Source organism: Sciurus vulgaris, assembly GCF_902686455.1.
Source record: "Sciurus vulgaris genome assembly, chromosome: 1".
Classification (NCBI taxonomy): Eukaryota; Metazoa; Chordata; class Mammalia; order Rodentia; family Sciuridae; genus Sciurus; species Sciurus vulgaris.
The window spans coordinates 54,817,220-54,844,434 of record NC_136461.1 but is presented as its reverse complement, the minus strand read 5'-3'; the positions used below and the strand labels follow the sequence as shown (position 1 = coordinate 54,844,434).

The following is a 27,215-nucleotide window of genomic DNA, read 5'->3' as shown; positions in this document are numbered from 1 at the left end:
ACACGTAGATTTTTTATTGAAGTGTGCAACTTATATGTCTGCATAATAAAAAATGACTACCAGTCAAACTAGGGTAATAAACAAGTTCATATTCTGCTCATTTTATTGTACTTTCATTCAGTTTTTAATTAAAAAAATTCACATGACTTTAACTGGGTTCAGTTGAAATGATCTAAATGTTAGAAAAAAATGGTCTGTAATCTTCAAATAATTACTTTAAAACCTTGGTTTACTACATTTGAGGTTTAGAGGAAGACTAGAATTTCAGTTTTATATTATACTTTGTGTCCATTATTTGTTAAAATAATACTGCTCACCAGTAATAAGCGTTACACTCACCAGCATATTTATGATTATTAAATATTTATAATCATCTCATTTAATATTTAAAAATTTTATGTTACAATGAGGTAACAGCATTAGCAAAAAAAAAAAAAAAAAAAGTGTCTATCTCCTGCAGAAGCTCTTTCCTTTATATTATGCTATTAAAAATTTTAGCCATCAAATATTCTATTCATAGGAGATGTATCCTGACTACTTCTGAAAAAAATGTCTTAACTCTTTCAGGCTACAGGGATGCCTGTGAGGGCACAGAAGCAATAATTGATTAAATTGCTTAACCACTTCTTCATTGGACTAAATGACACCCTGTGGCCGAAAGAGTTAATGCAGCTTTCAGAATTGGCGACATTTATCTCTGGTTGTTACAGTGAAAATTAGTACAAAGACAGCTTCTCCATTTGAAAATGACATGCTTCCAGATGGCATGCTGGCATCCACACTATCTGCGTTTTTTAGACTCTTACAGATGACAGCATAGTCACATGCTTTCCCCAGAGACCTCTGCCTGCTCACAGGCCCTGCCCACACTTTATCAAAGCAAAGCAAGCACAGCGAGAGACAGTACGAGCTTCATGTTCACCTTGCCACCTGGTGACAGGGCTGGAACAGGGTACTCTCTATTCCCTGCTGTGGTCTAGGCGCTCCATGCTCTTGGACTATGGCTTTTGCTTAGGGAGCAATTTTAGTCATCTCAATTAGTTTAGGGGTTTCCAACTTAATCCGAAATCAGAAGCACCCAGGAAACTTTCAAAAAATACAGATTTATGGGCCCCACCCATCTCTATTGAAACAGTATTTTTTAGAAGATTCCCTTATGACTTGGATAAACAAAACCAAATCTGGGAACCAACGACAATCCCATACTTTTATGTTTCAGATGAAGTCAGCCACTTGAACGAGCTCAAAGAACAATTTATTTAATAATTTATTCAGCAATTACATTGTTCCAGATAAAATTATTTAAGAGCATAAAACCCAGGTCCTGAGGTTCCTGTTAAAGAGCTCTTTCCTGCCATGCAATCTCTGACATAGAAACCATATATTATTTTTAAATAATAGTATTTCTTCCTGTTACTTCACACCTAATAATCACAACTTTTTCTAAATTGAGAGACCATGATAACCCCTGCCCTTCCCAGCCACCATTCTTTGCATCTGGTTAAGAGGCTGCGAAATTCCCCTATACGTCTGCAGATGTAATAACCATCTCTAGTGGGACTAGCAGCTTTCCCCCTTTGTTTAATTAAAGAAACCCAGCAACAGTGAGTAATTGAGCTGAACTACTGCTGTGTCTGGAACATTGCAATAAAGAAGAAAGCCATTATTCACAGAGTGCCAATTCGACATTAATGGGTGTTTCCCTAGGCAAGCATTGGAACAACTGATAGGCTTCCCTGTTCTGAATTTCCTCTGTTAAATGCTTAGCCAGCATAGTGTGGAAACAGCCTGAAACACAGAATCAAAAAAAAATTTTAAAAAAAGGCACAATAAATACAGTGAATTTACATTTACAGAATGGTCAGAATACAGTGCAGAAATGGTCAGCCACCGTTAGACAAATATAAACAGACGCACAAAAAAAAAAAAAATGGCATCATCCAAACTCTGTTAATGGCATAATCTGAGGTATTTTGCTTGCTGAAGCCCAGCATCATTTTACATCTGGAAAATTCTAAGTTCTAGCTTCAAGATGGGAAGTAGGGAATTCAAAAGAAAAATTTTTCTCTCGTCTGTAAAAATATTAACTAAAATGTCATGTAACATCAAAAACTCTTATTTTTGCTTTCTCCACTGACATCCTCCTTAATTTTCCCCTGAAATTATATTCTTCTATTTCTATTTGTACTAGCAATCTGGAGCCCATCATCATACAATAGCAACAATACATACCTAGACTAGGAAACAGTCCATTGCCTGCCTCTCTGTCTGTTCAAGTGAACACCATCTTTTTAGATGGGAACAATACAAGTTTCACAGGTCCTGGGGATTTCCCTCCTCTCAGAATGACACATTTTAACTCTAAATGACACTTATTGAGATACTGCTTTTAAGTTTAACTTAACATTGCTAAAAATCATCTGATTTTGCTCTAAGATGATTGTCATGCTCTGATCAAAGCCTTTTATATTTTAAGAAACTGTTGATAAGTATTTCATCTTTAGGTCCAACAATTCTGTTTCCTAAAGACATTTTTCCCCCAAATAATGTGCATATTACTTATGTCATTTTTTTTTTTTTTTTCTGTGTTCTGAGTTTCTACTAGGAATGGTAGTATTTCAGTCTAGAAATCAAATGAACTAAGTGCTAGTTTTGGCTAGGAAACATTAGCCAACTGACCTAGGTTAAATTACTTCATTCTTCTGGACCTCATTTTTCTCCCTTGTAAAATGAGGAGGTTGTACCATGAGGATATTAAGGTCTCTTGCAGATGTAGCAGTCTGTGAAGAAGGCTTCATGGTCCTCTGGGAACACCTACTGTGCTCACAAGATAGGACTAAGAGTTCTAGGTTCTGCACTGGCAATCTGGAAATAAGCTTGGTTGGTTTGTTTGTCCATTTGTTTTTAAGATTGTCAAATTACAAGGCTGGGGTTCATCACAGAGGAACCAGGTTACCAAGCATGTCTTAGTGAAACAGATAAATTTAGTCCATATGAGAACCACAGAATGTTTGAGTTGGAAGGATATGGAATGTCATCTACCCCAGTGTTCCCATTTTACTGATGAAGCAATAGTTTTTATTCCCCTTTATTTTCCTATGAACCTTTAAAATTCTAATCTACTTGTTTTCTATTTAATGGGGTTTAGCACACATACATGCTCCTGTGCACCACCTTTGTAAGGCTGAGAGCATATAAGGATTGGGATTCTAATAACCTTCCACAACAATTTGTTCTTGATAATTTAATTTTCAGAATAACGAGAAGCTAAACAGTTGGTTTTTCTTAAGGGATGTGTGTATATAGCAGAGAGGATATTCAAGAAAGAGTAAACATTTGGCCAGGTATAGTGTTGTACACTTATAATCCCAGTGACTTGGGAGGCTAAGGCAGGGCGATCACAAGTTCAAAGCCAGCCTCAGCAACTTAGTGAGGCTCTAAGCAACTTAATGAAACTTTGACTCTAAAAAAAAAAAAAAAAAAAACGGCTAGGGGATGTGGCTCAGTGGCTAAGTGCCCCTGGCTTCAATCCCTGACACATCCCTGACACAAAAAAAAAAAAAAAGAAAAAAGAGAGTAGACATCTGTCTGTTCTTGACATAAAGAGTGCTGAGACTAAAAAAAGCTTATCTTCATATATATATATATATATATATATATATTTTTTTTTTTTTTTTGTATCTGGGATTGAATCCAGGGTACTTAACCACTGAGCCACATCTCCAGCCCTTTTTATACTTTATTTAGAGACAGGGTCTCATTGAGTTGCTTAGGTCCTCACTAAATTGCTGAGGCTGCCTTTGAACTCACAATCCTCCTGCCTCAGCCTCAGAACCCTTGGGAATACAGGTATGTGCCACCACATCTGGCTCATCTTTATGTCATATCCACTTTCCTTCTTGATAGCCAATGCTGATTTAAAAAGAGATTAATTAGTATACTAAGGCCTTCTTGCTATCCTTGGTAAGTGGATGTTAGGAATGAAGAGGACTGCTTTGGCCCAATCTTGAATGATTAAGCTTGAAGCTCAGGCTCAATGGATCTTTAATAGTGAGAATCTCTTCTGCAAAGATATATATAAGCCCTTGTATTTTAACATGCAACTGAAAACAAAAGCAAGTTTTAGCACTTAACTGTTTTTATTCTTCTCTCCTATAGTCAATAACTTGTAAAATGTAACTAAAAGAGTACCCAGTTTATGCAAAATAATCCAGTGTTCTACAAAACAGGATATATGAAATGGTCAGTGGAAGATTCCAGTATTCAAAGGAATACAGGAGAAAGCAGGGGGAGAAAAAGGCTCAGTCTGTGATGTTTTCTCTTTAATTAGATCCTAGCCAATTCTAGGAGATAGGAGGTATGAAAAATTCTTCTTTGTTCTCTGACAAAGGTTTTTGCAAACGCAGCTGAGAAAACCAAGGGCTGCAGATACATAAAGAAACAGTTAGAAGGCACTTGTTAATCATGCCCAGTGACCATTGGCTGCACAGTAATGCACCAGCTTTGTACTAGGCTGCTCAAAGAGAAAGCTGATTGATCTGCTGATAGAGGGACTGCTTTGGTGTTAGAGAAATAGGATTGATCTTTTCATAATAGAACCAGAACAGACATGTACTTCCATAGGCATCAAGGCAGATGCTCATTGATTTAATTATATGTGGCTGTGCCAAAGAGGAGGGTGTGATGCTCAGCTAAAGAATGGGTCATTTCCCTGGAAAATGGAATTTTATAAGCAAGTATAATTCAACACTAATTGACAGTCAACAGAATCAAAAATCTAAATGCTACCCATTCACTTTGAAGTACAGATTTGCAAATTCTCTGGGCCATATTAAAGTATTCAAAATAGGTTCATTAGACAACATAATTACCTGTAAGCCTGAGATCAGAAATCCCCAATAATCAAACAAAGTGCATGACAGTAATTTAGGGCCATTCATGCAAACCTTTTGGTTAGTATCATATGTTAAGTACTAGCAAGGTAACACCAGAGAATAATAGATAAAGGATCAGAAGACAATGATGCTGCTTAAAGAAGACAGAATCTTTTAGAGATATGAAAATTCCCCTCTTCACACACTATTTATTTTTTAAGAAATAGCTTAGCAAAGCAATAGTCAAGTTACTTCCAAAGCTAGTTCTCTAAACTCACTATAGAATTAGTCTTCTAACTATCCCTTACAAAGCACCTTATAGGAAACGTTTTTCTCAAAGCCCAGTTATTGGAAGAATGGAAGAATACCATGTCAGAGAAGCTAATGGAGCTGTCTCTAGGGTTTGGGGAATTGTGCCTTCTGTGCTACTTCAGAGTCTTGGCAGAGATGGAAGTGGGCTGGTAGATAAGGGGGGACCTACAGTCATATAAGTCAGCCCATAATAACTGTCTGTCTTTAATAGGTATTTTAATTTAACAAGAATTTGCACCCATTTTCCCTTCATCTTTCTGCTTAATTTTTTCCCCTAAAGATTGGCTTCGGTTCTTATTTTTAAATGGATTTTTAATTTTTTATAACTTAGCCCCATTCCAAATTCACATGGAATGTCCCTGATGAGTAGCAGAAATTAATCTTGAGAAAGCTCAGTTATGGGACAGATTTTTCTCATTTAATATCTTACCTAAGAAAGTATTTGAAATGTATTCAGACACCTGGTTCCCGGATCGGCTCATCTCTGAGAGGTGTGTCAGCTCCCGGTTCAGCATTCTTTTGAACTGTTTGTGAAGAAGAAAAATTCATTAACCTAAAGAAAGAGCAAATTATCACTTTAAATGTTTCCAACTTTACTTTCTAGGAACCAAGATATTGGAGGATACTGTTAGATAAACGATACCAATTCTAAAGAATATAATGTCCTCTTAATTTGAAATAATTCCAATGTCACTTCGGGAAAGAAGGCTTAAGATATTTTAGAAGAAATAACTGATTTCTTTTGAAGATGCACAGACAGGAAAAGAAATTCCATAGAGGTAAATAAATAATTTTTATTGGAAAAATGAAATGGCTTTTTAAAATACGTTTGTGGAAAATGAACTCTAAAATATATTTGAGTTGATAACCTATTCAGTGGAAGGAGATTGAGTGTAAAGTTTAAGGGAAAACAAAAGAAAACAAAAGCATTCTTTAAATATTAAGTCAAGTTAAGAACAGGATTAGAATACATCACTGTATATTTAAATACAACTTCACAATAAGAAGTCCCAGTGGGTCAAATGAACACACAAATCATTACAATGTTTTCTACTTCACAGAAAACATATAAATGTAAAGGTTTCACATTCTATCAGACACAAAACACAATCAAATTAACCCACCTTGATATAACCCCAAGATACAGATAACAAATAGTTTGCCTCAGGCATTTTGAATGCTCTTCTTGATACAATCCACAAATCCCTTTGAAAGAATTCAGTTCTGAGAGAGCAATCCCGAAAGGATCAGGAAAGCCCTGCAGATCCAGTGGTAAAATAATCAAAACTTAGAAAAGACAAAGCCTCCAAAATTTATGGCATTTCCTAATCCAAACAAAGCCCATCGCCGCACTCCATTCTTGCTAGAAGCCTATGCTCCCTGCTTATTTCCTGGCAGAGGAGAGTAATGAAATCAGGAATTGTACGGAGGAGCAAGAGTCCGACCAAATGTATTCAGCTGGCTGGCTTGAAACACTTATCAATTATGAAGAGTCCTGGTGGCCGCGGGGGTTTCCACCCTAGATTAGTCCTACTCTGCTGAACTCTGCAAGGAGGCAGCAATTCTCCAGACTGGGAAACACAGCCATCTTTTTAAAAGGAGAAGATTAAAATGGAGGAAGCCCCATGAATATTTAAGTAAATTTGAAGTCCTACCCTCCCCCATTTCAACTAGGTGTTCCTTAACCCTCTCCCTCCACTGCAGACCAGCCCTTTGCAGATGCAGCCTCCGCACAAAGCTCAGCCATCCTAATTATTTCAAAGCGATGATGTGTTTGATTAATTCAGTTTTTGGACTTTTTATTTTTTAATTGAAAAAGGTCAGAAATGTAGTCGTTTTCAGCCTACGCTTCCAGTACACAAATTTTTTTTTTTTTTAAACTAGCTTTTTGGAGGGTTAAGTGCCCACCAACAGTGTGCTGATGCATTTAGTCTTCTTTCACAATGAAATGAATGGGAATGGAATTAATTTACTTTCTTTGAAAAGTACTTCTTATGCAGCACGCAATTTTCTGCACTCTATCAGCTCATTAATATGCATATTAGATCACATTCAGCAAATGGATTAAACTCATTTAACCTTTCCCTCCAGGATTTAGAGTGTATTAGGAAATACAAGATATTTGCTGAATGAACGATGAACAACTGTTCGGGATTGAATGACTTGCTTATTTTAGTGTTATATCCTCTGATTCGTGTTAGAAATAATTAGGAGTTAAACTACTTTTTATTTTATTTTAGCAATGTTGAGAATATCATTCCTTTCCTGTAGGCTCCCCTGCAGCCCCCCCTTCTCCTTGTCAGCATTACTGCACAAGCAGGAGGAAAGTGAAGAAGAGAGCTGACTGCAGGCCCACTCTGCTCCTCTCCTCCCTCCCTACCCTGCCCTAGACTCCCAGGAGCTCTGTACAACATGTTGAAGGAATAGCAGAGCGCCATGGCAACAGCCTTAACTTGTAATTGGCTCTCTTTCCTGTGAGGCATTCCCCTTCCAAATGAGCATCCTGCTTCCGACAATAGCTTCACTTCAGACATCCAAGCCTGGGGTCATGCCATTGCCTGTGCCCAGGAGACCTGGCCTTTTGAGGTAAAGCCAATGCAAATCAGTACTGCTGCATGCAGGCTTACTGCACTATGCATTGTCCTCAGAGAGGCATAATTGCCCTCTTTCTGGGTAACCCTGCTTGCATATGTATATGTTTTCCCATGAGAAAATATGTTAGTAACAGTAACCAGGCATCTCTGAATCAATCATCTCAGCCACTGTATTTTACTTGTTGAAACTCTGCAATTTTGAACTCCAAGTAAATTGCATAAATTCCAAGTTACTTATTTTTTAGGATAAAATTGCTCACAATGGCCTCTCATCTTTAGTCCTCAAAAATCGGTAGTTACCTGGAAGTCTTAGAAGCTAGAAAAAGCAGGTTTATATGCTCTGATTGATCTGCTGAATTTTAGCAAAGAATCAAACTTTACTTGGACCATTGTAAAAATATCTTGTAAAAAGCTTAGGGGCAGATGATTTCTTCCATCATTTTTTTCTGCACCAGACTTAGTTAAATGGAACAAACAATTATCCTCATTTTTATTTCTTTGGAATCTCTGAAAAACTTAGAAATAGCTGGAATCTATCTGGCTTGAACTATCAATAATGCCATTTTACCATGTATTTAACAAATATCTATCAAAATGGCCAAAGGATGGAGATATAGCAGTGAAAAAAGCAAACAAACCAACGAAAATTCCTTACATGCTTTTAAAAAGCTCCATTCTAGTAGAAATACTGGGATATATCAGGGTGTGTTGGTTAACCACAACAGTTAACAGTCCGGAGGAGTGGGGCTAGTTCTTTAATGGCTGAATTGGCCCCTCAGCTCTGGAGATAGGAGCAGGTAAACTGAACCATAAAATGTTAGAAGAGGCAAGATTTTTCTCATTTTTTGTTTTTTTTTTTTTTATAACTTCCCATTGCCACAGAACCCTGTTGGGATACTTGTCAATCAGTCCCAAAGTGGGAGAAGGGAGGTGGCTCTCATCTCTGGCTTCTCCTTTCTCCTAAACACTTAGAAGGGGGTCCCCATAGCCATGTAGGCAGTGAACAAATACCACCTTCCTCCTTTGCATGCCTAAACTGATTCTCCTATGAGTTTTTTGCTAAGGGTGTGGCAATGCCATCAAAAACCAAAGTCATCTTTAGGCAACCATAAAACACACGCGATGAAGTACGCAAAAGGAGGTCATTCAGTGTCAGAAGCCGACCCACTCCTTGAAGTGTTGCTTAGCAACAACCGTTGGTTTTCCTCCTCCATAAGGGAGGGCCCAGCCACAAGTGACCAAAGTAATCATTGCTCTCATCAAAAAAACACTTATGAAGTGCCACACTTATGTTGGACTGTGTATGAAGGAAGGAGGGCCAATGTGGCCTTCAGGGAGCGGACTGAGGTAGTGATGAAGAGTCCAATTCATATGATTAGCACTGACCTGTGTGACCGGACACATCAAGGAAAAGAATGGATATGACATATGTATGAGGTTAAGGCCGAGAAGACAGTTGAAGAGCTCAGCTTGTTTGGGCTTTCAGAATCTGACTCTCAACTCGGAATTGCTTCTGGCGAGCTAGAGAGACGGCCATGATGCAGTCCAAGAACCTTGACTTTCAGTCTCAGTTCTCACTACCAGTCTTGTGAAGCCACTTCACCTCTCAAATGTGAAATGAGAAAGATGCATGATTTTAGGATCTCAGTCTCTCAGCCCTGAGTTTTCATGATTCTAAGATAAATTTTGTGGCAGCCCCCCTACAGTTTAGACACATTACTTACCAGCAACCAATACTTCCCAGAAAGTAAAACTCCCTCTACACTACCGAGAAAATAGTGAAAAAAAAGGAAATGCCTTAGTCTGTAAGACTAAGTCACCAACAAAGGAAGAGAGGTATTTATCATGTCTCATTTTTCCAGTCTAAGACTCTTGGAGTTTCCCTGTCTATCAAATTGGGTGTTTATTTAGGAAGGTAAAATAGCTCCTGAGTAAAACCATGCCCCAAGGAGTTATAGAATTGGAAGGGAATGAACATTATTTACTCTATCAAATGGAGTAAAGAAATCCATAAACAGGGGCACACTATTTCAAAGATAAATGTGTCTCCACTGTCTAATGTACACAGATACTATTTTTCTTTAAGAAATTGCCTTCACAAAACAACTCTGTTAGAGCCTACCTAGAAATAATGTCCCCAGAGTAAATGACCAAAGCCCCTTTTCAACACAGACAAGCAGTTTGTGAATGAACCCTTATGACACAAATCCCTCCAATGCCTTCCTAAGTTTATGCCCAACATTTGCAAGCATTGCTAAGAAATTGTAGTTACTTTTTGTAAAGGGAAGAAGGTACCATTTTCTATATAAATAATTTAATATCCTTTGCCAAGGATATACCGTCTCTGTAAAAATCAGCTGTGATTTTTTTTTTTTAAATAAAGCTTCCTTTAATAATAGAAGTTGCTTTAAAAAATAGACTAGCAATAGCTGAAATTCAGTCAAACTTGATAGGGAAATTTTGTTGGATGGCTTCAATTTTTCTCTGGTTTGCTACATAATGGAGATTATTTTCTTCTGAGCCAGCTTCTTCTGAGGTGAAGGAACACTCCATCATTTTTCTACATTTCTCTTCAAAGGACTCGTTTAAGATTTGCGCAAAGATGCACAGGCTGTGAGGCATTATCTTGATAATGAGTTATTAGTTAAACTAACCACACAGGAAGGGTGGACGGGCATGATCTCAGAGTCTTCACAAATCAAAAATTTGTTGATTTTATGTTTCTCAGAATAAAACAATCCAGAAGAGAGAGATAATTGCAAGGAGCTGATATCAAGAATGTGGAAGAGCTGCTTTCAAGAGTAATCTAGCTTTGTTAGGGGTAAATACTAAGTGATAAAAAATACCCTTCAGCCTGCGGAAGACCAGACAAGGCAGGCACTTTCTTCTCATTGATAACCTCCTGATGAAGTCAGTAGGAGAAAATTGTCAGGAAGGAAAAAAGAGGTGCCAAAGAGAGGAAGACGGCCCCAGTAGCTACTCCTGTGGGTGGCCGTCTACGCATGAGCCCAGCTGTGAGACAGGCGCCTTATTGTGTGGGATCTTCCTGTTTTTGCTGTCTGAAACAACTGCCGAAGTCATTAAAGTCACAATGACTTTATTAGGGACTGATTTTTGACTCATATTTTATACTTTGTTAGTCATGACTTTATAAGAATTCCTGGGCATCAGGAAAGCAAAGGGGCTGAAAATTCCTCTTGAAATTATGGAATGCTAGTGGTGGCAGAAAGAGATCAAAACTGATGGCATAGTTTTAATGAGATGTGATTGCAGAACTTCTCTCTGTTTGGCTCTTGAGTTAAGCAAATGTGTAATCTTGGCTATAATGAACTGACTTCTTGGGGCTCAGCTTCCTTAGTTGCAAAAGGGCTAATTTTTAAGGTCCCTTTTGATTTAAAAAAAAAAAAAAAAATGTTTCCTCCATAGGAAGAGATGAAAATCCAAAGAAGGGGACCTGTATTCTTTAGCATTTACACTTTCCTTTGAAAATGTGACTAAAAGGAAAAAGAAATAGAGCAAGGGTATAGTGGACTTCCTCTAAAGGCTTTTATGAAACTCACAATTTCCACGATTCTTTACATTTCAGATTATCTGATGATGAGCATCTGATCTCTTCCTTCCTATCTTTCCCTATAAACTTTATCATTCATTTGAAACTCAGTGACCCATTTCTTTAACAGCATATTTATCTTACTTGAGAGGCAAGTAAAATGGAATTGGGTGAGTTGGTGACCAGGTGAAAGAAGGAATAAGGGATCCACCATGTCTTTTAATGTGTAGGGAGCTAGAGGCTGTAATTCCAGGACCATCCTGGCAAAGAAGCGTTGCCCTGAGAAAGCTCTGGGGCCTGGAGACGCATGTGGTGCTCACTGTCCCTGCACCATGTCAAAGGCACTCTCCTAAACGCATTAGAATTGAATGGTTGCTCTGCTAAACTGTGCGGTTATGTAGAAATATTTAATGAAAAACAACCATGAATATCTCTGCCATAAATCTTGCAACAAAATATTGGCATTTATGATGAAGCAAACACAATCGATTCCATTTGTTGGTTAGAGGGCAAACATTTGCTCAAGTGACAAACAAATGGTGAAGTGGGGACAACCCACAAGTGTTTTCACACAGAAAACTGAAAAATTGAAAGGAATTTGAATGCAACTCCTCTCCTACTTGAGATTGAGTGGTGACTAGCTCTTAAAATCCTTGGGGATTTCTTCCACCTATCTATCCCCTTTGCTGTTGCCCCTTTTTCTAATAATTTCTGAAATCTTTACAAGAGAAGATATGACACATGTTATTAGAATGCTCAGAAATGACCTTTCCTAGACCCACAGTAATTCCCATTAGGATGTTTATAGAAATTTCTCACGACCCAACATTCCCTTAACTCTGAAAGTTGCTGCAGTAATACAATTAAATAGACCAAAGACACTATGACTATTTATGCCTAAAGACTGATATATTCATTGCATTTTTGTCCTACATATAATAGTAAACTGTACATTTTGTAATATTTTACAGGTAAGTATAGTTATGCTTTCACATATGTAGGGTTGCTAGATTTAGCAAATAAAAATTCAGGACTCCCAGTTAAATTTGAAATTCACATAAAAATTTTTAAAATATACATGTTTCAGATATTACAAGTTTAAATATCCCATAAAGAGATACAAAGTCATACAATCCTCATAATGTGTCAGGTTTAGAGGCACTGTATTTCTTGAAACAATTTAAAATTTTTAAATTTGATATTTTTGACAGAGGCCTTTCCTTTCCTTTTTTTTTTTTTTAAAGTGGTGCTGGGGAATCAAACTCAGTGCCTCACACATGATAGGCAAGCACTCACCACTGAGCCACAACCCTAGCCCAGCTCCCTTTCAATTTTAATTTTTAATTTTTCAATCATATATACATATGTGTGTGTGTGTGTGTGTGTGTTTAAATATATATAGTCAGATTTTGAGCAGTGGTCTAATAATTAAGTATAACAGAGGCTTTTTTCGACAGAGGCCTATGATGACTAAAATCATCATAGCAACTTCTCTTGCTTTTCCATTTAGAACTTCTGTAACTTTTTCTGGGCAGCTATAATGGTCAATGTTTAACTATAAGATTGAATCAGTTCTTAGGCCACAGGATATTAAAGTGATTCTAAAGTAAGTTAAGTTTTCTACTGAAACATCTCACACCCAGAACCTCTACACTGTATACTATTTTTGAAAAAATAGAAATCTTAGAAATGGACCGCAGTATCCTCTCCTGACAGTAGAAAATAAGGCCTATGCTTCAGGACATTTGTATTTGCCTTGAAAGTCATTGCACAGAACAGGAAACCACCACCCAAGTGTTTGGACTTTATTTTAATAGTCCGTAAATATTGCTCATGATTCCTAAGAACTGATTTCCACTTTCAGTCTGTAATATTTCTGGGGTTGTTTTAAATCCTGTTTTGTTAGAATCTCTAGTATTTTTGTAGCTGTAAAATTCTACCATAGCTTGCTTTTGAAATTACAACTCTATACAATATATGCAGCATGTATTGTGTTTAATATTAATTATATTGATCTCAGCTAATGACTTTCGTGTACTCCTTGAGATAAAAGACAACGGGAGGCTTCAGAGCTGCCTTAGAAATACCTGTTTCTGCATTAGCACTTTCTCTGAGCTGGAACAGCCCAGTACTATGGCCATTTTCAAGGTCCATTCTAAGGCTTACTGATTAAATAAAGGAAAGCCCTGGACTATACAGACTGATTCTTTTTCCCCCCAAAGCATATGTCTTATGTTTTGGTAGCTTGATCAACCCCATATAGGACTATACACATGCAAGAGAAGAATCTGCCACAAGTTGGAGGTTACAATACATTTTTAAATCATAAAGGATGAAAAAGGAAGTGTTAAGTAGTTTTATCCTATTCAAAAAAGATAGCTACATTTGTTTCATATTTTACTTTTCCTATTATAGCTACCGGAATTTAGAAGAGATGGAGGCATGTTTTGAAGATGCACAGGTTTGTTGGGTTCATGGCAGACTGACAGAGGAAGTTTAGAGTTGGCTGCATAGCTCAGACATGAAGACAGGTGCTGGTTACAGGCATGCCTTATTAGTGGGCTCTAACAGCACGGAGCAGACCCTAACAGCAAAACCAAATTTATAACAGTACCTGAGTATGAAAATAAACTCCTGCACTATAACTTAGTCTGATAAGTCATTGGTTCACTTGGAGACTAAGTTTTCTCTAAAACACATGCTCCTGAGTAAGTTCCTCGAGGACTGTACAACAGTCACTGCCAGTCTCTGGAGGGCTTAGATTCTTGTCCATAAGGATGTGGGCTTTGTAATAAAAAGGTAAACCAAACAGATTGTAGAGTGGTTGGCAAGGTGTTTGAGACCTAGTGGGTGCCCGTCATTCCATAGGATTTGTACTTGAAGCTGTTTTGCCTCTGAATTTAAAAAAAGTCTGAACTCATGGTACTTTCCTCACTTTGGACTTACTTTGGGGTGGAGGTTTCAGTTGGCTCTTTGGCACCTAAAGTCTTTTCATCGTTGGCAGTGGCTTATATAATTAAGTACAGGATTCCTATAACACAGTGCTGCAGGTGTTGACGCAGTGCAGTGTCACACAGCTTATGTGACACAGGAGTTACTCATAAAAGCTCAGACTCCCTGGTTGACATTAAGATTATTCAACAGGCTAAGGAGTGTAAACCAGAATGACCAGAAAGATAGATGAAACACGTCAAATGAAAACCATCACTCAAAATGGTTTTATGTCGACATTATACCATAAAAAATAAAAAGCCTATCTGGAGAGGTCTAGTTATTGATATTTCATCCATTCATGCGTCCTTGAGGTAGCCAGTTTCCTCAAATTAAGAGACTTCAAAGCTTTACTTATATTGGCCAAAGCCACAAAAAAACCACAAAGTCCCTGCCATAAGGAACTGCACCAAATATGCATTTTGCTCAGATTTTGACAGATTAATTCTGTAACAGATATGAACTGATTGCATATGCAGCTGGGTTGAGGGAAGCCAGGGAAGAAAAACACAACCAGCCATAGCAACATGATTAGGCTACTCTTCTCCAGATACAAGAGATATGGAGAACAGCTGAATTTCAGACATGCTCCTGAGTAAGCTCCCCAAGGACTGCACAACGGCCACTGCCAGGCTCTGGAGGGCTTAGACTCTTGTCCATAGGATGCGGGTGTTTTAATAAAAAGGTAAACCAAATAGTGCCAAACCAAACCAACAACCAAATACAAGCGCGCGCACACACACACACACACACACACACACACACACACACACACGACCAAAGATGTACTTCACATTTCTTCTCATAAGAACATCTGGCCCTGAAAATTTTGCTGTTCATTATCAGGGTTGGATGGAATACTAGGAGGAGGCCTCAGAAACGTGCTTCCTCCTGTCCATTCCATTTCACACACCAATTACATTCAATTAACTAATATATGTTACCCTTCCAGAGTACTTTGAGGAGTCATTGTGAACTAAATTGGAGTTTCTCATCTAACCTAACACTTAGAAAAACTTGAATTAGGAATGGCAAGTAACTATGTGTAGGACAAAAGGAAAAAGGATTCCTGGGTTCTAATGCATTTTCCACTGATCACATATTAGATTCTGAACAAATTAGATTAAGTTTCTGAACCTTATACAATGCATACTTATTTAAAATGTGTATTTCAATGTCTATCATGTACTTAGAGCTGTTCTAAATGCCAAGAGTACAATAATGAACATGGTGGATGTGCTTCCATAACTTTACAATCTAATGGAGGTGATGAGTAAAAACCAACTTTTACAACCAAAGACAAAAAAACATATATTGTAATACCAACAAGCTATTGAGTTAGGGTAACTTTACAGAAAGTCTGTTTAAGGAGAGAACATCTAAACCAAAGTCTAAAAATTATAAGGAGACTTGGTTGACCTCTAACATCAAAATTTTTTATGTGTGTTGTTAACAAGTTATGTAATATAATAAATTACCCGGGGGGATTTCCCTATAGTTTTTATTTTTAAATCATTGAGCAAGGAGAACAATATTTCAGTCTAAGTCTCGAGATTTAGTAGCAAAATGGTCTGTACAAATTGGTTCTTCCATTTGAGTCTTCATTTTGCATCTGGAAATGGGATATGATAGGACTTTGCTCATGGGAACATCCTGTGAGAACAGTGGGAAGCAGGCTCCAGGTATGTTTCATTACTGTACTACAGTGGATCTAGCAACATGAAAATAAGACAGAGCCATACACTTCAAGAGAATGACTCTTTATTTAATATTCTATCCTGGTACCACAGGAAGATTTCAGAGAAAATAAGTTTTAAAAGAAGAAATGGGCCTTAGAAATCTCTGTTGGCCCATAACCAGTTTTCCCTTAGGCAGATGCAGAGTTTTCTGGGAAATGTAGTTTTGGACCATGTTATTAGATTTGAAAAGCAGTGATCAAAACAGAAAAAAATACTTTCTGAGTTTTCCCCTAACTAATGTGCACTTATGAAAAGGAGCTCAAATTTTATTAATTTAATTAGAAATATTTACCCTACTTTAAAAATAAAAGGATCTACTCCTGCCCAGGGGTTCATATTTTTATTTTTGGCAAAGTTCTTCTATTTTAGCAATTTATTAAGAGTCTTTCTTGAAAAGACATATATTTCAGTTTGCAGATTTTACTGTGTCAGACATATAAACCAACATTAGACAACAATCTTGAGAGTTTAAACATACAAAAGAAGACTATAAGTAAAAGTAATTTTAATTAATTCCCATTAAAACTCCCAAATTCTTGAGAATTAAATGATACTGATTTAAAAATTTTTAAAAAACAACTCTGAGAAATCTTGAGATATTCTCAAGGAAGCTTTCATACAATGGATAAGAAAGATGCAAATAAGTTTGTGAAATCAGATCTTGAATGTAGAACAGCAAGAAAAAATTCAGTGGCAGCTCACTCTGATGAGCACACAAATAAGGTACTGGCCTAGCCAAGAAAAACATACCCATTGCATCAGCAAGCACAGACATATCTAAATCATCTCAGTTACAGAATAGAGCCAGCAGTAGCAATCACAATGGGCAGGGAGGGGCTGCAAGCCAGGAGGACACTTGTCCTTTCAGCTTGGTTGGCAAATGGGAGCATCTGTCCAGTTAAACTGTCGTCTATGAATGGAATAGCCAGAGTGGGAGTTAGAGTCTATCTCATTAGAGATGCATCAGAGGGTCCCTAGTTTCTCATAATCAAATAGATGTGCAAAGGTATAGTGGAGCTATCTGGGAGGCTGAGGAAGGAGGATTGCAAGTTTGAGGGCAGCCTTGGCAACTCAGGAAGGCACTGTCTCAAAATGAAAAAAAAAGGTCTGGGGGTATAGCTCAGTGGCAGATCCTGGGTTTAATCCCCAGAGCTGAATAAAGAAAACAGCAACAAAAAAAAAGTATATTGGAAATGTGCACTGGATCTAAAGATGTTCCATAAATTTAAGTTTTTTGAAAACACTAAAATATTTCCCTCTTAAGTACTGTGTTGTGCCTATCAGTGAGGGTACTTCCTGTCCTACTATTGATTAGAGGCCGAATAATCTATCCAAAGTTCTTGTATCAACAAATGTCTTAAATGATCAAATCAAGTAGAACTGCATGTATCTTTCTAAAATGAAACAAACCAAAAAAGAACTACAAGCAAATGACAAAATCTTTCATTTGCTATTCACTTCCCTCCTTACAATTAAACAGAAAGAGAGAGAGGCCTCCTGGATGCTTTTGAACCTAATACTGTAAGACAAGTGGAGTCCTAGATATTCCAAAACCTGACTTCAAGCCTTAAGAGTTTACAATCTGGAGCAGACACAACTAAAATTCCAGATAACTGAAATGTTAGCTATGATATTTACTAATAAATATCATAAGAGAATGGTATGGACATCTGAGAAAGACTAGTGTAGGCAGATGTCAAAAAAGAAAGCCAAGAAGTTTGCATACCAGCAGTAGGGTGATGTGTGTGAGGCAAGGGGAAGTTTTCTAGATGATTAAGTTACATCCATTCTTAAGTGATAATAAAATTTTACTAATATTCTTAAGTCATGTTTTTAATAGATGGTCTGACATCAAGGGTAGAAAGGAAATTAGAAGCCTGCCATTTGATGAACAGGATCTACTCATTATTTCCACCTGTGTTTATTCCTCTCTTACACTAACATGATTACTCTGGCTCTTAAATGATTTACCCCCCTGGTGGAATTGACTTTTAAATATTTTAGCTTTTTTGTTCAAATTTTTTGTATCCTACCCCAATACACAGAACACCAAACATTTTTACTCAATCAGGAATTAGGAATTTTCTTCTCATTTCTTACATTATGTGTTAAGAATTTTTTTCTTACTTTGACCTACTTTAAAATATAAACAATTATTACAAATGAGGAGATACTGAAAGAGGGAAAGTTAAAATGTCAAGAATCTGTTAGGCATGGAACAATTTCTCTTAATAACATCATACCAAGAATTCTCCCTGAGTCATTTTTTCTTCATTTCCCCCCCTCACTTTAAATAAATAGATTAATAGAGCATTATCTGCACAAATTCTATGATAAAATATTTGCAATATCTGATTAACTCAGAGATCTAAATACTGAACAAATACTAAAACTCCTCTTAAGCTAACTAAATACATGAAAAAAATCTCTTTTTTTGTCCTTTGGTCTGTGGTTTATTTTTCTTTGCATAGTGTTTTCAAGGTCCATTCATATTGTAGCACATATCAATATTTCATTAGTTTTTTTACATATTTTTTACTGGTGCATTATAGTTGTACACAATGGTTGGATTTGTTATTATATATTTGTACATAAATACATAAAAATATATCTCTATATGCTGTGGTTTATGTAGAATACCCATTTCTCATGCTATCAATATTTAAAATGCATACAAGGCATTCATTACATTGCTATTGTTTCTCAATATGTAGCTGCCAATACTACTGAACCTAACCAGAATGTTGGCAATATGATTCAAGAATCAAGAAATCAGTTGAGTAGCAAGAGCTTCTCACTGAGCCATTGGGCAAAAACATTCTAAGGTGTAGGGAGAGGGTCAAACTAGCATCTTGATTTCAACTTCCCAGCTAACAGCTCTGCTGAGTGTTGGAAAGAATCTAAGGCTTGGCTACTTTCTCACCAGTAGGTAAAACACTCCAATTTATCATCTTCAGTTTAGAAAGAGCAAAGAAAGAAACAGAAAAAAGCTAAAGGAAATTACACTAACCACAGGATTTTTACTACTTAAACTCTGGCAATGGGATTAGTAAGAAAGCAAACAAGGATCAAGAGCCTTTAAAATGTTCATGCCTTTTAACCCATTAATTCCATTTGTGGGATTCTAACCTAAAGTGAGAAGATAACCAGAGATAGTAGAAAGTTATAATGATGGAAAACTAAAAACATTAATTACAAATTGGGTAAGTTATTAACAGAACATTTTTTTTTACAATTGAATATCATATAGACATTAAATATTAGTAATGGAAATTAATTACCAGAAGAGAGAGGTTATTGTATTAACTGGAAAAGTTGGAAATATCTTATCTATAGGGCAACATTTTAATGGAGGATGAAAATTCTAACCCTGGTTGCCTTTGTAAGACGAGAATTTTTTTTTTTTCTGTTTTACATTTTTGTTTTACTTTTTAAAATTCAGAAATTAAAATAGCAAAAAGTAAAGCAACTATTGCTAATGGCATTTAAAGTAACTCATTCCAAAAATTTCCTGCTGTATTTTGATCACCAAATTTTTAGTATACTAAATTTGTTCGTTTTACTTGGATCCTTTAAGACACATATAGCTTTTATTCAGAAAAGACAAATGGAGAATAATAAAGTTAAAAATCAATGCAAACTTAAGAAGGACTGTCCAATGTCTTTTATGAGCATAATCTAGACTTTTGTTGAAGACGAATGGCAAGTTGGACTTGGACCCATACCTTAGTACCACAGTCCCACTAATTATGCTCATAACTCTGGGGAACTCATGCCATAACAAAATTACTTTTCAGCAAGATTGTGCTTTATATTTTACAAAGTTCCCTAGAGTACCTTAGATACTTAGTCCTCACTTTTTGTTAATTAGAAAATCTATACCTTAGTTTTCTCATCTGTAGAATGACTTCAAATAGTATTTAAGACTCCTTCTGGCTTTAAAGTTCTAGGAGTTTTGTCTAGTAACAACTCTATAAAACTATATAGAAATAAAATATTTGAATCTTTTTGTTGGTTTGATTTATCAAATGTTACCATCATCAGTGTCCACAGACATTACATAGTTGCCAATTTAACAGATTGTATTACTCTGTCCTGTCTTATCAGTTTTTGCATAGCTAATATGATTGAATTGGAAAGATATTTTTATTTAGTGACAATATCTTCCTTACTGTTTTATTTCCAAAATAATTATTTAAAAATTTTATTTTCAGGTATCAGATGCCAACACTTGTTTTAAATATAAAATGTTTTGATTAGTCTAATCATTTGTACTTTCAGGCATCTGCACTCCAAATTCATTCTTATTGTTGGTTAAGGCTTAAGATCATGCACTAGAATGTGAGCAAAGAAGGGAACACAGTCATTTAAGGCTTTTCTTAATCAATACAAAATTCTCTATATTTTTAATAGATAAAATTAAAAGATGAAAAGTGACTGAGCTATGAAGATGAATTTTACTTTAATAACCTGCTAAACTTTAATCTCAGAGGGCTTTAGGTTTGTAAAGTGATGTATTTTTAAATTGCAAGTAATTAGCGGAAGGGAAAATGTGACTGATGAGCAGAATCGCATGGTTTATAGCTTTAAAATGGACTCCATAAAGAGGAAAAAACTATCAAGCACTTCCCAAAACAGAAACAAAAGGAACAGGAGTTTTACTGTCTTCTTCATTTCTAAATAACTTAACAGTCCTTTCTTTGTGGAAGCACTTGGCTACTTTAAAGTAAATCAAACAAAGGAAGTTACAGTAAAATATCCAAGAGACTAAACAGTTTGGCACCAGTGGAGGGAAACATCACGTACAAGTGGGCAAGACAGAGGGGGCTGGCAGTTCCCTGGAAAAAGGCTCAAGTGAAGGGATGTGCAGGGAGGCACATCAACAGTTGGCATGGTGCCTGCAGGAGTGTGACACCTACTGACTGTGGCGCAAGTTTGCCCTGGCATTGTCTGGTTTAGTAAGTCCTGGCTTCCAGAGAGTTGAGCTTTCTGCACTACTGAGCCACTCTTTCTTCGAAGTAAACAGTGCCAGAGCAAGCTCCGCCCCTAGCTTTCCTTTCCTAGATAACAATGTCACAGAACTTGGTGGGTTTTTAGATGGGGATGTATATAGGAAGAAAGCATGAATGATCGAAATCAAACATTTATTCCATTAATGTATTGCGAAGACTAGTGTTCAAGATTTATATTGGACCATCTAAACATAAATATCTGAGTGTTTTTTCCAGGTGGCTAGTAAGGCTCCCCTCATTAAAATGACATATTTATTAGGTTTTGAGGCTATAATGTCCTCCTGTCAGGTAGCCAGAGTTACAACCACCACAAGTGAAACCTCTCACTTCCTTTCCATTTGCATTTTAGAGATTTGCCCACTTGGGAACTTTCAAGTGAATTAGCAGAAAGCTTGGACTAAATGGATTAGAATTCTGTGAATGAAATGGTTCTATATACATATCAATGCGAAAACATTTAATTCATCAAAATAGATTACAAATCAAATTTATTACAAAGCACTAAATAACTTCTAAATAATTTGCTGGGTTTTGATAAGACTAGAACTTGAATTATTGAACCGCACTTAATAATAGAACTCTCTTTTGTTATAGAAAGAGTAATTGTAACAATGATACATAAAGACTAATCAGCTAATTTTCTCTGTTTGAAGAGAAAGAACAGGGAAAGAGTCTGTAGGTTACTCTGAGGCAATTTGCCTGTGTATCATTGCTACTAAGGCATCAAGTCTCTGTTTTATGGTCAAATTGCATGCATTGGAAGGGATATAGTACTTGATGGAATTGTTGAATAATTTGAATGATAATAAAAATTCTTAAAAAATAAGAATAGCAGAATAGTTTCTCTACATTTTCTTTTTTTATCTTGGAAAGCAGGGAATAAAAAGAGAATGTTGAAGTAGACTAGGGCACTTTAAGCCAAATTTTATTATCTTATCTTAGGCCATGTTAGAGAATTTTAGAAAACAAATAGGTCTTGCATTTAGCACACTGATCCACAAGAGGCTGTGGATGTGTTTAATATTGCTGTTTACATTCGTATGAGTGCATTAGAACAATTCCCTATAACTATAATTCTACCCCCTTATCTATTTTAGTGGATTCTGCTTCCAAGCCAAGACTGAGCTTAGAATGATGAATGGCTGGCCTAGAGAAGGAGACTATGGTTGTTGGCAGATTAGAATTTTGAACAAGATGTAACCAATGATGGCCAGAATTAGAAGAATAAGACCTCCCACCAACTACTACAAAATTCCCTTAGAAGAATTAGTAAATACCTCCAAACTTTTTTCTACATTTATCTGTTTCATTAGTCTCATTGATGGTGAGCCAGTTTTTTCGTTTGGTGGTAATGGGGATAGAATCCAGAACCTCGTGCATGCTGGGCAAGTACTATATCACTGAACAACATCCCAAGCCCCAAGGAAAAAAATTTGTGTGTGTGTGTGTTTGTAGGGATTAAATTCAGAGCCTCACACATGCTAAGCAAGCACTGAAATCACCAAACTATACTCCCAGCTGTGGCTCTCAATTATTTACCTTGGGTAAGTTATTTCTACTCTCTCAGCCTCACTTCACTTATCTGTAAAAAAGGGGTAATAATAGTGCCTATTTCCAAGGATTTTTGTAAGCATTAATGAGAGAATGTAGGGAAAGAGCTTAGTACAATGTCTGCAGAGACTACACCTGTAAAATTAGTTTATTTATCATTATTATTCTATCAATGAATATAGGAGCTGAAGGAGACCATGGAGATAATCTTCTTCAACTATTATGTTTCAGAGATGCTAAAAATGTGGAGATCAAAATAATGTAATTGTCCTTAGTAATGTACCTAACTGCAGGCAGAGCTAGAACTCAAACTCATGGCCTATTCCTGAGCTCTTCTCGTTCTCATCCTGAGCTCCCTTCATACTTTATTCTGTATAAATGTGACCAGTAAAGAGAGAGAAGTCAAATCAAAAAATGCACGTGGGCCCCCACTTGGCTGTCAGAACTGCCCTCTAATTCAAGGTCTTCTCTAACATTTGTGGGCCATATACTAAGCCTAAATATATGAAGATGTCAATTAAGCTATCTCCTAAACTCCTACCTTGACAGATATTCCTTCATCACAGCTGGAAGGTCAGACTGAGTTGAGAATTCTTGAACTTCTTAGATATGGCAGTGCAGGAGCTCCTAGCTTTTGGATCACTCCTTGGCCTCTTTCCCCACCACTGTGGACCTCAGGTGCAGGCCTGTGTGAATCTTCTGCCACAGCCTGTGTGTCCAAGCTTTCCCCCCACAATTCTCCCAGATCCCAAGTTGTTGCCTCTTGGCTGCTGGGTCCAAGGGTGAGCACTCCTGCAGCACATTCAAGGAAGAGGCCTATATAGGCCCTGGGCATGGGGTCAAAGTCATTTGAGCAGACAGTGGAAGTCTAGAAGATGCAGGGTGGTCTAGAGGGGTGAACACATCTGTTCCTTTGTCCTAACTCCTCATCTCCTGGACCAGAAGGCAGCTGGAGGAAGCCCAGGCCAAGGCTCTCTTAAAGCATGGGGTCCAGGAAAAGGACCCCTCTTGTTACTAAGGGGTGTCACTGCTCCAATCATATTACTGAGTTTCAGGCAAAAGTGGCACTTAACCCTTTCAACAACTGGTTTCCTGAACATCATCAACTGAAAGAGTTCTAAGGTGAATCAGATGTCCCAAATATCTATTTCCTTTTAGTTCTGCTGGATCCAATATTTCCCACAGTTATTCATTGTTCATTTATATAAAAAATGATTCACCCAACATTAGGGCAATTGGCCTGTCGTGATCACCTTCCAGTGTCATGCAGCCTGGCTCCCATTCCAAAGCATGGACAATTAGTTGCTTTTATGCTCAGTGTTTGCTATTCCAGTACAGCTACTTCTGGAACACTGGAAAAATAAAGCTGCACAGCCAGGAGGACTCACTTCTCCAGCAATGGTGTCTGTAGCTGATTTCATGAAGCTTTAAGAAAGGACTGCCTGTCTCCTGTTCCTATCTGGTAGGTTGCCTCAGCAAACCTTTACTAAGTGCCAAGTCCTAACGCTTTATCTAAAGAAAGTATTGATATCTAGTACCACATTTTTCAATAACAGAACATCCATTTTCACAACTTTGTTGTGCACATAAAATTGCCCCAGGGCAAAGCCCGCAGAGAAAGAAAAGGTCAAAGGAGAGCATCTGGGGGGCAGTTGGGACAGTGGCTGGTTGCTGGAACATAGCTCCTTACTGATGAGCATGGTATGTTCATCTTTTGACAAATGTCAACATCTGGGTACCAGTGACCCCTTCCACATTTTTCACCTGAAAACTCCTAGGTGAGAGCCCATACTTCTCAGTAAAATAGGTAAAGGACCACCTCCCCATTCCCCTGTCAGTCATCATAAGACACCTCCCTGGGGTTGTTCTGGGTTGGTCCTTCCTCAGCCACTGTTGTTGCAACCCTGTACTTTTCTGACTGTCAGGAAGGAGACAGGAAATTCTAGTCACCCTCACAGCAGCTGCGCCATTCCCCCTATCCTCCTCCAATGACGTTGGTTGGCTTTGGCGACAGGAGGTCAGGAACTGAGCCATAGTGAAGGTCAGAAAGACAGGTCACTGTTTATGCCGTTGTTGGGCTGGGGATCCTGCTGAGGCTGTTTGCTTTCTTCCTTTCTATACTGTTTCTCTTTCCGTTCCTCTTTTTATGCGGCAGAGCCAAAGCATCCTGTTTTCAAAACATCAGACTGTTTTGCCACTGAGGAACTCATGCTTTGAGGCATTTTGCTGAAGCGTAAGACAATTCTTCTAATTCGGGAGGTGATGAAAGTTGGAACACAAAACTTAATGAACACATCTAAAGAAGGTAATCGGTTTAAGCAAAACACTCTAACGCATCTAACTGAACTTGAGCGGCAGGCAGAAGATTGACTAGACAGCCATCCCATCATGAAAAACAGTCATTGTCTTGTAAACTCCTGCTGACCGAATTCCATCTTCGTATTTTATTTATTTATTTATTTATTTATTTAGAGAAGATGATCTATAACACTAACCCACCTGGCTACAACTTTCTCTAAACTTTTCAAATTCCATTTGACCTGTGGTCAGCTTTAAGGGATCAAGAAAACTTGGGTGAAGGAGAAGATTATGGTCTTGTAAATCAGAGAAGTAGTTCCTTATCTAACTCCCTGGGCTTTGAGGTACACTTGGGAAAAGCAGTTATAATCTTTGAGTCACTCACTTTTCTTTAGTCTGCAGAAGGGTTAAAGAAAACAAATAAACAAGCAAAAGGGCAACACTATCCAGATGCTAGACTGCTTGCTTTTCCCACCACAGACAGTTGACTCTCCACCATTTGCATGTCAACCAGCATGTATGTCATCTGCACATGCCCCTTTTGTGTGACTCTGGCTCTCCTGTCTGCAATCTAAAGTTCAGACATCACAAACAAAACTCAGTGGTCACTTGGCTGAACCAGAAGTAGGAACACAGATTCTTTTTTGCAAAAATGTAGTGGATGCTATTAATAAGTAATCATCTACTGAATTTTTCCTATTGGTCAGATTCCATATAACATGCTTTATCTCAATTATACAGCAACCTTCATGAGGGAGGTATACCACATTTATCCCTGTTTTACAGATGAGAAAATCAAGTCTTAGAGCAGTTAAGGAATTCAGTCCTAGTCAAACTGATTACTAAATGGAACAGACAGGATTAGAACCTCGATTTTTCAATTCAGAAGCCTGTACTTTTTATGCTCCCTCTATAAAATATATTTACACTCACTACCAATTCTGTAACTCAGATTTGCTATGGTTCCTTTGTTCAGTGAAAGGAAGTGACAAATGACCAGATCCAGCAGCTGCATGGTAATATCATGATAGTGAGGATGACACTTTTAAATGAGAATTTGGATGGAAATCTCAAGTAATTTTGACAAAATTTAAAGTTGAATGTGGAATATTATTTTTATCATAGACAATTCAGTTCCCCCCAAGACCAGGATAAATCAAATTTTTTGGTGGTCACAAAAACATTCTCTGCTGTTGTATCACATGTGCTGTGGTTTACGTTATACTTGAGCTTTACCCAATTCAACTATCTGAATGAGTCAGATTAAGACTAGATAAATAAAAAGAGACCTTTTAGCTAAAGAAAAAGAGATATTTTATCAAAAATTGAAATTGACTTTACCCTTTGGGTGGGGATCATTTATGTGCTGGATAATTGATTTGCTCTACAATCTTGCTCTAGAATTTGAAAATCGGTGAGTGATATGGCTCTACTTGAGCTGTGTCATCATTGAGCTTTAGCCCTTTCTTTGGGGTTAGCTCTATTCAACTTTCATTGTTTCCTGCACAGGACACCATAAAGGAGGAGTAGAAGCCTGAGGGGTTAGAGTTCTCACCAGGACCCACACAGCCCCTGGTCTCAAGCCTTAAAAAGTAATATACTGAATATGAAATTATCTTCAATTAATTTGGAAGTCAGACAATGTCTAATGTCAGCATTCCAGGTGCTGTTGTTAAAATGTTACAATGCCTCAATACTCAAGTTGAACAATAATGGCAATCTGTAGTTTCCCTGTGAGCATTCTTTGTCTCCTTTTGGAGTTAGTCGCCTGCTTTATCTTGGTGACTCCAGAAGTTCACCATGTCCTCTAAGATGAAACCTGCTGAAAAAAATCACCCCTAAATATTGGATCTACATTTTGTACTGCTATCAAGTATCACAAATTCAGGAACAAGAGTATTTGCTAATGCTTCCAAGTAGGCTAAGCATGTAAGAAAGTCTTTCTATGTAGAATCCCATGTAGTGTGATTTGGAGAAGTTACATAGGTTAGCTCCCTCCTGAGGAAGCGGTTGGTTGGGTTTTATACCAGCCTGGAAAGTCCCAGAAGTTAGCACTCATCTGAGAGTTTCAGAGAAGTCAGTAAATGATATTTAAACCTCAAGGGTGCCCTTTTGTTTTGTTCCCCTGCCAACCTGAACTCTGAGTTACAATTTCAGAAAGAGACTTACTTTGCCCTTTTATCAACCAATAAACAAACAAAGAGTTCCAGAATAAGAAGAGCCCCCCCCCCCCATACCCCCATCCTCCTTCAGGACCTCCTAAGGCTGCACAGCTTCCTCTGCTCAGATCTTTT

At 37.4% G+C, this 27,215-nt stretch overlaps 1 protein-coding gene across 4 annotated transcripts in view; it reads right to left on the bottom strand.

Moving 5' to 3' along the window:
• The window catches only part of PDE4B (phosphodiesterase 4B), a 445,424-nt gene that overhangs the window by 11,767 nt on the left and 406,442 nt on the right, over nucleotides 1-27,215 (bottom strand). For 3 of the 4 annotated variants that reach the window (XM_079133312.1, XM_079133313.1, XM_079133314.1), the window contains one exon: nucleotides 5,617-5,710. In XM_079133312.1, the coding sequence (XP_078989438.1) occupies nucleotides 5,617-5,710 (94 nt within the window). Of the gene's footprint in view, nucleotides 1-5,616; nucleotides 5,711-6,310; nucleotides 7,408-27,215 lie in introns of those variants that run through there. The other variant, XM_079133315.1, reaches the window with a different exon arrangement.